The sequence below is a fragment of the Pan paniscus genome, chromosome X (assembly GCF_029289425.2).
Source record: "Pan paniscus chromosome X, NHGRI_mPanPan1-v2.0_pri, whole genome shotgun sequence".
Taxonomy (NCBI): domain Eukaryota; kingdom Metazoa; phylum Chordata; class Mammalia; order Primates; family Hominidae; genus Pan; species Pan paniscus.
Window position 1 is genome coordinate 149,039,742 of NC_073272.2, and position 12,497 is coordinate 149,052,238.

The 12,497-nt window shown below is 62.6% G+C and overlaps 1 protein-coding gene across 6 annotated transcripts in view; it reads right to left on the reverse strand.

The window, feature by feature from the left end:
* The window catches only part of LOC129395209 (melanoma-associated antigen 9-like), a 69,835-nt gene that overhangs the window by 53,905 nt on the left and 3,433 nt on the right, over positions 1-12,497 (reverse strand). For 2 of the 6 annotated variants that reach the window (XM_055106142.2, XM_063601498.1), the window contains exons 3-5: positions 11,163-11,274; positions 10,826-10,907; positions 8,821-8,991 (exon numbers count right to left, since the gene is read on the reverse strand). The exons of 1 other annotated variant lie outside the window; for it this stretch is intronic. Coding sequence is in view for 1 of the 5 variants with exons in the window: in XM_063601500.1 (XP_063457570.1) it covers positions 4,037-4,966 (930 nt within the window). In the remaining 4 variants the exon portion in view is untranslated. Of the gene's footprint in view, positions 1-2,936; positions 8,605-8,820; positions 9,504-10,352; positions 10,636-10,825; positions 10,908-11,162; positions 11,275-12,497 lie in introns of those variants that run through there. 3 more of the 6 variants (XM_063601497.1, XM_063601496.1, XM_063601500.1) reach the window with 3 other exon arrangements.

The window sequence follows — 12,497 nt, forward strand, 5'->3', positions numbered from 1 at the left end:
CTGCTAACCCCTGGAACACCCTTCTGGACAAGTCATCTCCTGCTAACCCTTGGACCACCCTTCCGGCCCTGTCGTCTCCTGCTAAACCTTGGACCACCCTTCCGGCCCCGTCGTCTCCTGCTATTCCCTGGAACACCCTTCCGGCCCCGTCGTCTCCTGTTAACCCCTCGACCACTCTTACGGCCCCGTCGTCACCTTCTAAACCCTGGACCATCCTTCTGGCCCCGTCATCTCCGGCTAAGCCCTGGACCACCCTTCCGGCCACGTCTTCTCCGGCGAACCCCTGGACCACCCTTCCGGCCCCGTAGTCTCCTGCTAACCCCTGAACCACCCTTCCGGCCCCGTCGTCCCCTGCTAATCCCTGTACCACCCTTCCGTCCCCGTCGTCACCTGCTAAACCCTGGGCCACCCTTCCGACCCCGACGTCAGCTGCTAACCCCTGGACCACCCTTCCGGCCCTGTCGTCTCCTGCTAACCCCTGGACCACCCTTCCGGCCCCGTCGCCTCCTGCTAACCCCTCGACCACCCTTCCGGCCCCGTTGTCACCTGCTAAACCGTGGACCACCCTTCCGGCCCCCTCATCTCTGGATAAGCCCTGGACCACCCTTCCGGCCACGTCTTCTCCGGCTAACCCCTGGACCAGCCTTCCGGCCCCGTAGTCTCCTGCTAACCCCTTGACCAGCCTACCGGCCCCGTCGTCACCTGCTAAACCCTGGACCACCCTTCAGGCCCCGTCATCTCCGGCTCAGCCCTGGACCACCCTTCCGGCCACGTCGTCACCTGCTAAACCCTGGACCACCCTTCCGGCCCCGTCATCTCTGGCTAAACCCTGGAACACCCTTCCGGCCCCGTCGTCACCTGCTGACCCCTGGAACACCCTTCCGGACAAGTCATCTCCTGGTAACCCCTGGACCACGCTTCCGGCCCCGTCGTCACCTGCTAACCCCTGGAACACCCTTCCGGACAAGTCATCTCCTGCTAACCCCTGGACCACCCTTCCGGCCCCGTCGTCTCCTGCTATACTCTGGACCACACTTCTGGCCCCATCGTCTCCTGCTAACCCTCGACCACCCGTCCGGCCCCGTCGCCACCTGCTAAACCCTGGAACAGCCTTCCGGCCCCGTCATCTCTGGCTAAACCCTGGATCACCCTTCCGGCCCTGTCGTCTCCAGCTAACCCCTGGACCACACTTCCGGCCCCGTCGTCTCCTGCTATTCCCTGGACCACCCTTCCGGCCCCGTCGTCTCCTGCTAACCCCTCGACCACCCTTCCGGCCCCGTCGTCACCTGCTAAACCCTGGACCACCCTTCCGGCCCCGTCATCTCTGGCTAAGCCCTGGACCACCCTTCCGGCCACATCTTTTCCTGCTAACCCATGGACGAGACTTCCGGCCCCGTAGTCTCCTGCTAACCCCTGGACCACCCTTCCGGACCCGTCGTCACCTGCTAAACCCTGGACCACCCTTCCGGGCCCGTCGTCTCCGGCTAAGCCCTGGACCACCCTTCCGGCCATGTCGTCTCCGGCTAACCCCTGGACCACCCTTCTGGCCCCGTCGTCTCCGGCTAACCCCTGGACCACCCTTCCAGCCCCGTTGTCACCTGCTAATCCCTGGAACACCCTTCCGGCCCAGTCATCTGCGGCTAAACCCTGGACCTCCCTTCCGGCCCCGTCGACTCCTGCTAACCCCTCGACCACCCTTCCGGCCGCGTCGTATCCTGCTAACCCCTGGAACACACTTCTGACCCCGTCGTCACCTGCTACACCCTGGACCACCCTTCAGGCCCCGTCGTCTCCTGCTAAACCCTGGACCACCCTTCCGGCCCCGTCGTCTCCTGCTAACCCCTGGACCACCCTTCCTACCCCGTCGTCACCTGCTAAACCCTGGACCACCCTTCCGGCCCCGTCATCTCCGGCTAAGCCCTGGACCACCCTTCCGGCCCCGTCGTCTCCGGATAACCCCTGGACCATGCTTCCGGCCCCGTTGTCTCCGGCTAACCCCTGGACTTCCATTCCTGCCCCGTCGTCTCCTGCTAACCCCTGGACGACCCTTCCGTCCCCGTCGTCTCCTGCTGAACCCTGGAACACCCTTCCGGCCCCGTCGTCACCTGCTAACCCGTGGAACACCCTTTCGGACAAGTCATCTCCGGCTAACCCCTGGACCACGCTTCCGGCCATGTCGTCTCCGGCTAACCCCTGGACCACGCTTCCGGCCCCGTTGTCTCCGGCTAACCCTGGACCTCCATTCCGGCCCCATCGTCTCCGGCTCAGCCCTGGACCACCCTTCCGGCCACGTCGTCACCTGCTAAACCCTGGACCACCCTTCTGGCCCGTCATCTCCGGCTCAGCCGTGGACCACCCTTCCGGCCACGTCGTCACTTGCTAAACCCTGGACCACCCTTCCGGCCCCGTCCTCTCCGGCTAACCCCGGGACCACGCTTCTGGCCCCGTCGTCACCTGCTAACCCCTGTACCACCCTTCCGGCCCCGTCGTCTCCTGCGAACCCCTGGACCACGCTTCCGGCCCCGTCGTCCCCTGCTATCCCCTGGACCACCCTCCCGGCCCCGTCATCACCTGCTAAACCCTGGACCACCCTTCCGGCCCCGTCGTCACCTGCTAATCCCTGGACCACCTTTCCAGCCCCGTCGTCTCCTGCTAACCCGTGGACCACCCTTCCGGCCCCGTCGTCACCTGCTAACCCCTGGACCACCCTTCTGACCCCATCGTCTCCGGCTAAACCCTGGACCACCCTTCCGACCCCTTCGTCACCTGCTAAACCCTGGACCACCCTTCCGGCCCCGTCGTCTCCTGGTAACCCCTGGACCACCCTCACGGCCGCGTCATCACCTGCTAAACCCTGGACCACGCTTCCGTCCCCGTCCTCTCCGGCTAAGCCCTGGACCACCCTTCCGGCCATGTCGTCTCCGGCTAACCCCTGGACCACCCTTCCGGCCCCGTCGTCTCCTGCTAACCCCTCGACCACCCGTCCGGCCCCGTCGCAACCTGCTAACCCGTGGACCACCCTTCCGGCCCCGTCGTCACCTGCTAAACCCTGGACCACCCTTCCGGCCCCGTCGTCTCCTGCTAAACCCTGGACCACCCTTCCGGCCAAGTCATCTCCGGCTAACCCCTGGAGCAGCCTTCTGGCCCCGTAGTCTCCTGCCAACCCGTGGACCACCCTTCAGGCCCCGTCATCTCCGGCTCAGCCCTGGACCACCCTTCTGGCCCCATCGTCACCTGCTAATCCCTGGACCACCCTTCCGTCCCAGTCATCTGCGGCTAAACCCTGGACCTCCCTTCCGGCCCCGTCGTCTCCTGCTAACCCCTGGAACACCCTTCCGGCCGCGTCGTCTCCTCCTAACCCCTGGAACACACTTCTGACCCCGTCGTCACCTGCTAAACCCTGGACCACCCTTCAGGCCCCGTCGTCTGCTGCTAACCCGTGGACCACCCTTCCGGCCCCGTCGTCTCCTGCTAACCCCTGGAACACCCTTCCAGCACCGTCGTCTCCTTCTAACCCCTGGACCACCCTTCCGGCCCCGTCGTCACCTGCTAAATCCTGGACCACCCTTCCGGACCCGTCCTCTCCGTCTAAACCCTGGACCACCCTTCCGGCCATGTCGTCTCCGGCTAACCCCTGGACCACCCTTCCGGCCCCGTCGTCTCCTGCTAACCCCTCGACCAGCTGTCTGGCCCCGTCGCAACCTGCTAAACCCTGGACCACTCTTCCGGCCCCGTCATCTCCGGCTAAACCCTGGACCACGCTTCCGGCCCCGTCCTCTCCGGCTAAGCCCTGGACCACCCTTCCGGCCCCGTCGTCTCCTGCTAACCCCTGGACCACCCTTCCGGCCCCGTCGTCACCTGCTAAACCCTGGACCACCCTTCCGGCCCCGTCATCTCCGGCTAAGCCCTGGACCACCCTTCCGGCCACGTCGTCACCTGCTAAACCCTGGACCACCCTTCCGACCCCATCGTCTCCTGCTAAAGCCTGGACCACCCTTCCGACCCCGTCGTCACCTGCTAAACCCTGGACCATCCTTCAGGCCCCGTCGTCTCCTGCTAACCCGTGGAACACCCTTCCGGCCCCGTCGTCACCTGCTAAACCCTGGACCACCCTTCCGGCCCCGTCCTCTCCGGCTAAACCCTGGACCACCCTTCCGGCCATGTCGTCTCCGGCTAACCCCTGGACCACCCTTCCGGCCCCGTCGTCTCCTGCTAACCCCTCGACCACCCGTCCGGCCCTGTCGCAACCTGCTAAACCCTGGACCACCCTTCCGGCCCCGTCATCTCCGGCTAAACCCTGGACCACCATTCCGGCCCCGTCGTCACCTGCTAAACCCTGGACCACCCTGCCGGCCCCGTCGTCACCTGCTAAACCCTGGACCACCCCTCCGGCCCCCTCATCTCCGGATAAGCCCTGGACCACCCTTCCGGCCACGTCTTCTCCGGCTAACCCCTGGACCAGCCTTCCGGCCCCATCGTCTCCTGCTAACCCCTGGACCACCCTTCCGGCCCCGTCGTCACGTGCTAAACCCTGGACCACCCTTCCGGCCCCGTCGTCTCCGGCTAAACCCTGGAACACACTTCCAGCCCCGTCATCACCTGCTAACCCCTGGAACACCCTTCCGGACAAGTCATCTCCTGGTAACCCCTGGACCACGCTTCCGGCCCCGTCGTCACCTGCTAATCCCTGGACCACCCTTCCAGCCCCATCGTCTCCGGCTAAACCCTGGAACACCCTTCCGGCCCCGTCACCTGCTAACCCCTGGAACACCCTTCCGGACAAGTCATCTCCTGCTAACCCTTGGACCACCCTTCCGGCCCTGTCGTCTCCTGCTAAACCTTGGACCACCCTTCCGGCCCCGTCGTCTCCTGCTATTCCCTGGAACACCCTTCCGGCCCCGTCGTCTCCTGTTAACCCCTCGACCACTCTTCCGGCCCCGTCGTCACCTTCTAAACCCTGGACCATCCTTCTGGCCCCGTCATCTCCGGCTAAGCCCTGGACCACCCTTCCGGCCACGTCTTCTCCGGCGAACCCCTGGACCACCCTTCCGGCCCCGTAGTCTCCTGCTAAACCCTGAACCACCCTTCCGGCCCCGTCGTCCCCTGCTAATCCCTGTACCACCCTTCCGTCCCCGTCGTCACCTGCTAAACCCTGGGCCACCCTTCCGACCCCGACGTCAGCTGCTAACCCCTGGACCACCCTTCCGGCCCTGTCGTCTCCTGCTAACCCCTGGACCACCCTTCCGGCCCCGTCGCCTCCTGCTAACCCCTCGACCACCCTTCCGGCCCCGTTGTCACCTGCTAAACCGTGGACCACCCTTCCGGCCCCCTCATCTCCGGATAAGCCCTGGACCACCCTTCCGGCCACGTCTTCTCCGGCTAACCCCTGGACCAGCCTTCCGGCCCCGTAGTCTCCTGCTAACCCCTTGACCAGCCTTCCGGCCCCGTCGTCACCTGCTAAACCCTGGACCACCCTTCAGGCCCCGTCATCTCCGGCTTAGCCCTGGACCACCCTTCCGGCCCCGTCGTCACCTGCTAAACCCTGGACCACCCTTCCGGACCCGTCGTCTCCTGCTATACCCTGGACCACACTTCTGGCCCCATCGTCTCCTGCTAACCCCTCGACCACCCATCCGGCCCCGTCGCCACCTGCTAAACCCTGGTACAGCCTTCCGGCCCCGTCATCTCCGGCTAAACCCTGGACCACCCTTCCGGCCCTGTCCTCTCCGGCTAAGCCCTGGACAACCCTTCCGGCCATGTCGTCTCCAGCTAACCCCTGGACCACACTACCGGCCCCGTCGTCTCCTGCTAACCCCGGACCACCCTTCCGGCCCCGTCATCTCCGGCTAAGCCCTGGCCCACCCTTCCGGTACCGTCATCACCTGCTAACCCCGGACCACCCTTCCGGCCCCGTCATCTCCTGCTATTCCCTGGAACACCCTTCCGGCCCCGTCGTCTCCTGTTAACCCCTCGACCACTCTTCCGGCCCCGTCGTCACCTTCTAAACCCTGGACCATCCTTTTGGCCCCGTCATCTCCGGCTAAGCCCTGGACCACCGTTCCGGCCACATCTTCTCCGGCTAACCCCTGGACCACCTTTCCGGCCCCGTAGTCTCCTGCTAACCCCTGAACCACACTTCCGGCCCCGTCGTCCCCTGCTAATCCCTGGACCACCCTTCCGTCCCCGTCGTCACCTGCTAAACCCTGGACCACCCTTCCGACCCCGCCGTCACCTGCTAACCCCTGGACCACCCTTGCGGCCCCGACGTCAGCTGCTAACCCCTGGACCACCCTTCCGGCCCCGTCGTCTCCTGCTAACCCCTGGACCACCCTTCCGGCCCCGTCGTCTCCGGCTAACCCCTGGACCACCCTTCCGGGCCCGTGGTCTGCTGCTAACCCCTGGACCACCCTTCCGGCCCCGTCATCTCTGGCTAAACCCTGAAACACCCTTCCGGCCCCGTCGTCACCTGCTAACCCATGGACCACCCTTCCGGCCAAGTCATCTCCTGCTAACCCCTGGACCACCCTTCCAGCCCCGTCGTCTCCTTCTAAACCCTGGCCACCCTTCCGCCCCGTCGTCTCCTGCTAACCCCTGGACCACCCTTCCGGCCCCGTCATCTCCTGCTAACGCCTGGACCACCCTTCCGGCCCCGTCGTCACCTGCAAAACCCTGGACCACCCTTCCGGCCACGTCTTCTCCGGCTAAACCGTGGACCACCCTTCCGGCCCCGTTGTCACCTGCTAAACCCTGGACCACCCTTCCGGCCCCGTCATCTGCGGCTAAGCCCTGGACCACCCTTCCGGCCCAGTCGTCTCCGGATAACCCCTGGACCATGCTTCCGGCCCCGTTGTCTCCGGCTAACCCCTGGACCACCCTTCAGGCCCCGTCGTCTCCTGCTAACCCCTGGACTACCCTTGCGTCCCCGTCGTCTCCTGCTAAACCCTGGAACACCCTTCCGGCCCCGTCGTCACCTGCTAACCCGTGGAACACCCTTCCGGACAAGTCATCTCCTGCTAACCCCTGCACCACCCTTGGGCCCTGTCGTCTCCTGCTAACCCCTGGAACACCTTTCCGGCCCCGTCGTCTCCGGCTAACCCCTGGACCACCCTTCTGGCCCCGTCGTCTCCTGCTAACCCCTCGACCACCCGTCCGGCCCCGTCGCCACCTGCTAAACCCTGGAACACCCTTCCGGCCCCGTCGACAGCTGCTAACCCGTGGAACACCCTTCCGGACAAGTCATCTCCTGCTAACCCCTGCACCACCCTTGGGCCCTGTCGTCTCCTGCTAACCCCTGGAACACCTTTCCGGCCCCGTCGTCTCCGGCTAACCCCTGGACCACCCTTCTGGCCCCGTCGTCTCCTGCTAACCCCTCGACCACCCGTCCGGCCCCGTCGTCACCTGCTAAACCCTGGAACACCCTTCCGGCCCCGTCGACAGCTGCTAACCCCTGGAACACCCTTCCGGACAAGTCATCTCCTGGTAACCCCTGGACCACGCTTCCGGCCCCGTCGTCACGTGCTAACCCCTGGACCACCCTTCCGGCCCCGTCGTCTCCTGCTAACCCCTGGACCACCCTTCCGGCACCGTCGTCACCTGCTAAACGCTGGACCACCCTTCCGGCCCCGTCTTCTCCGGCTAATACCTGGACCACCCTTCCGGCCATGTCGTCTCCGGCTAACCCCTGGACCACCCTTCCGTTCCCGTCATCACCTGCTAAACCCTGGACCACCCTTCCGGCCCCGTCGTCTCTGGCTAACCCCTGGACCACCCTTCCGGCCCCGTCGTCACCTGGTAACCCCTGGACCACCCTTCCGGCCATGTCGTCTCCGGCTAACCCCTGGACCACCCTTCCGGCCCCGAAGTCTCCTGCTAACCCCTGGACCACCCTTCCGGCCCCGTCGTCCCCTGCTAAACCCTGGACCTCCCTTCTGGCCCCGTCATCTCCGCCTAAACCCTGGGCCACCCTTCTGGCCCCGTCATCTCCGGCTAACCCCTGGACCTCCTTTCTGGCCCCGTTGTCTCCTGCCAACCCATGGACCACCCTTCTGGCCCCGTCGTCTCCTGCTAACCCCTGGACCACCCTTCCGGCCCCGTCGTCTCCTGCAAACCCCTGGACCACCCTTCCGGGCCCCTCGTCTCCTGCTAACCCCTGGACCACCCTTCCGGCCCCGTCGTCTCCTGCTTACCCGTGGACCACCCTTCCGGCCCCGTCGTCACCTGCTAAACCCTGGACCACCCTTCTGGCCCCGTCCTCTCCGGCTAACCCCTGGACCACGCTTCCGGCCCCCTCGTCACCTGCTAACCCCTGGACCGCCCTTCCGGCCCCGTCATCTCCGGCTAACCCCTGGAACACCCTTCCGGCCACGTCGTCACCTGCTAAACCCTGGACCACCCTTCCGGCCCCATCATCTCCGGCTAAACACTGGAACACCCTTCCGGCCACGTCGTCACCTGCTAACCCCTGGACCACCCTTCCAGCCCGATCCAGGCAATGGGCGAGCAGCGAAGTCTGAAGAACAAACCCAGGACTTGCTAAGGTGGCTGAACTCCAAAGACGGGTGAACGCTCAGCCAAGGCAGGTCTGTCATGCCAATGACACCAGCCCTGTTGGGAAAACCTGCGTCCCTGATACATGGAACAGGCACATCTAGGAGAAGGTCTCTGAATATCTGGTCTCCCCAGATGCCCTTGAAACTTCTGAGTCCGCAGCATCAGCCCACCCCCTCCCATGAAGCGCTGCAGGCACCCTATCCCGAAGGAGAAATAAATAACACAAGAATTTTCCCCACAGGTGTCCTCCCTCCCAGGAGTGGCCCTCACCTTATCACTGGCTGCCAGGTAGGGTGACCAACAGTCCCAGTTTGCTGAGTGAATTGCAGTGCTAAAAGCCGGCGAGTCCCAGGGAAGCAGGAGGAATTGGTGAGCCGACTGCCAGACCCGTGACCAGAGTGAAGGTGCAGCACAGCGCCATGCAGGCAGGGTGTGCTGGGTCTGGGAAGGGGGAAAGCGATGACACCCTTGAGGAGCTGCAGGATCAGCATGCACCTGCAGCGGCCAGGGGGGGTCCCTGTGGGATGGGACCCGGATGCAGCTCAACCAGTGGGGACTTGGAGACACTCTGCTGCTCAACACAACTGAATGCCCTGGTAGGGAGCCGAAGGGATGGGGCAAACCCGTTGATGGCATGGGATGGGCAACAGTGATGGTCCAGGCCTGAGTGACGGTGAAAGGCCCGAATTGTCACGGCAGACAGTGAAGGAAGGGATTCAAAGGCTAAGCAAAGTGAGCTTGCTGGAACTGGACAGAAGAGGTGAGGCCAGAAGACACCCCGGAGGATCAGGTTTCAGGAGAGGACCCAGAGGACACGTGTCAGCAAGGGCATCAGGAATGTGCTGCAGAGAGGGCGCCAGCATCCCTCAGAGATCCAGCGCGGGAATCCTCTGCAGGCCAGGGCTGACCACAGGAGAGTGTCTTGCAGAACGGGGCGCACCGAGAACTGGAACCTGATAAGGGTGGTGCAGCCTCGTCCTCCTCCTCGTTTCCTTCTCCTCCTCTCCTCCCCTCTTCCTCCTCTCCACCTTCTGTCCTTCTTTCTTCCTCATTTCCTCCTCTTACTCTCCTCCTCCTCCCACCTCCTGCTCTCCTTCTCCTCTCCTCCTCCTCATCCTCTCCTCTCTCTCTCTCTTCTTCTTCCTACTTTTCTCCTGCTCTCCTTCTCCTCTCCTCCTCCTCATCCTCTCCTCTCTCTCTCTTCTCTCTTCTTCCTACTTTTCTCCTTCTCATTTCCTTCTCTCTTCCTCTCCTCCTTCTCCTCTTCTCTCTTCCACCTCCTGCAACTCTGTTCCTCCTCCTCTCCTCTCCACTCCTCCCCACCCCCTCCTCCTTTTCCTCTGCTCCTCTTATTCCACTCTTCCTCTTCCTCCTTTCCTCCTCCTCCTCTCCTCCTGCTCCTTTCTCCAGCCTCCTCCTCTCTGCTTTCTCCTCTTCTCCGCCTCCTCCTTTCTTCCTCCACCTCTCCTCTTCCTCCAAATCTCCTCCCCTTCCTCTCCTTCTCCTCCTCCTCTGCTCCTCCTCTCGTCCTCTCCTCTTCCTCCTACACCTCTCCTCCTTTCCTCCCTCCTATTTCTCTCCTTCTCCCTTCCTCCCCGTCCTCCCCCTCCTCTCCTCCTCTTTTCTCTCACTCCTCCTCTTCTCCTTCTCCTGTTCTTTTCTCTTCCTCCTCCCCCCATCCCTCTCCTTTTCTCCTCCTCTTTCTCATCCCCTCCTGTCCTCCACCTCCTCTCCTCCACATCTGCCTCTCCTTCTCCTGCTCTCCTTCTCCTCTCCTCCTACTCCCCCCTCCTCCTCCTCACTTGCTCTTCTACTCCTCTTCCTCTTCTTCCTCCTTTGCTGCTCCTCCTCCTCTTCTCCGTCTCCTCCTCTCCTCTTTCTTCTCTTTTCTGTGTCCTCCTCTCTTCCTTCACCTCTTCTCCTTGGTCTCATCTCCTCCTCCTCTCCTTCTCCTCCTCCTTCCCTCCTCCAACCCACTCCCTCTCCTCCCCCTCCCCCTCCTTTTTTCTTCCCTCCTCCTCCCCTCCAGCTCCTATTCCTCCACTTTACCTCTCTCCTCCTGCTACACCACACGTTCACACGACCCTGTGAGAGTCAGGGCAGAAAAGGAAAGCTAAAAGGCGGACAAATGAGTGCAAGAGAGCAAAAAAGGGAACCCTCCCTAATCTAATGGGCAGGGCACTGGACGCATGCGAGCACCTCCTCTGTGGGAGAGGGGTCACTGCCTCCAGATGGAGGGGCAGTGGGACACTCCATGACCTCTGGGGTTACTTACAATTTGGAGTGCTTAAGCGAATACTGAGTTCAAAACAGCCCTGCAAAAGATGTAAGAACAAGCCCCTGAGCAGACGAGGTCTCTGAAATACAAAAAGCCAACATGGGGTTAGAGGCAGAATTCAGAAAGAGCTCCTACCACTCCATACCAACAAGGCAAATGACTCAATAGAAAAATGGGCAAGCCAGGCACGGTGGCTTACGCCTGTAACCCCAGCACTTTGGGAGGCCGAGGCGGGTGGATCACCTGAGGTCGAAGTTCGAGACCAGTCCAATCAACAAGGAGAAACCCCATCTCTACTAAAAATACAAACTTAGCCAGGCATGGTGGCGCATACCTGTAATCCCAGCACTCAGGAGACTGAGGAAGGAGAATCGCTTGAGCCCAGAAGGCAGAGGTTGTGGTGAGCCGAGATTGCACCAGCCTGGGCAACGAGAGCAAAACTCCGTCTAAAAAAAAAATGAAAAAGAAAGAAAGAAAAAGAAAAATGGGCAAAAGCCATTTCCTAGACGAGGAAAGCAGGCTGACCAAGAAGCATCTGAAGGGAAACCATGAATCAGGGTCAAAGCGGTCCCAGACTGGCTGTGCCCCGGAACACTAGGCAGAATCAAACGTGAACCCTCTCCAGAGGAGGGCAACTTCCTCCTGGGCCTCAGAGACAAAGAAGCACAGTGAGGGGAGGTGGCTGCACTCTGCAAAGTGTCAGTGGGGAGGCAAGGGAAGAGGAAGGGGGTGACAGGCTCAGAAAACAGGAGGAGTTGCACGGAAATTAGGCTGAGCAAAAAGAATGCTTCTCTAGGGGAGCACGTGGGCAGAAGAGAAGGACTGCACAGCCGGGGATGCTGAGCACAGAGAGGCAAGGTGATGGCAAATTCGCAAGGGACAGCTCTAGCCAGGGAGGCTAGCCTGCCATGGAGGGAGAGGACAGAGCAGGAGAGGGCAGGGTTGGGGGCAGGGGGTGGGGGGGCAGGGTAGGGTAGGGTAGGGAAGGGGGGAGAGGGAAGGGGGGAGAGGGAAGGGGAGGGGAGGGGAAGGGATGGGAGGGGAAGGAAGGGGAGGCGAGGCTCAGAAGGCCACCGGGATGGACAGGGAGCTCTGCAGGGGGCTCCCTGGTGATGAGGAAGGAAGGAAGACCTGAGCGGGGGCTGTGGTTTCAGGAAGGAGGCAGTATCCTGGGGGAGGCAGGCAGAGGGTACAGTCAGCTGCAAAGCAGGATCTTTGGAAAAGGCAAGGACTTCCTAAAAGAGATATGATGTGTGGCATGATAGGCATGCAAGCAAGGCCTGAAGAAGCAAGCAGAACTTGAGGAAACACACCGCTGGCCCCAGGAGTGGGGGTCAGTTGAGTGTGTGCTACTGGGGTGCAGCCAGGCACAGTGGTTTCAAGGGAGCACAGCAAGGAACCCGAGAGGGCCCCGCATGCCTGCAGTTGGCTGACTACTGCCCGGGACTCCAGAGCATCCACGGAGGGCCCCACAGGGGAAGGCAGGAGCAGGACGGGTCTAGGGAGGTGAAGGCCGACCTGACCTGCTAAGAGACGAGAAGAGAGGGAGGGGAAAGTCTTGTTCCTGCCAGGACATTGTTAATGAGAGGAGTGAGAAGGCAGCAGGTGAAGAGAGTGTGGCATGGAAGGCAGAAATCAGAGCGTTTTTGGGTTTGGTGCTGACCTGCTA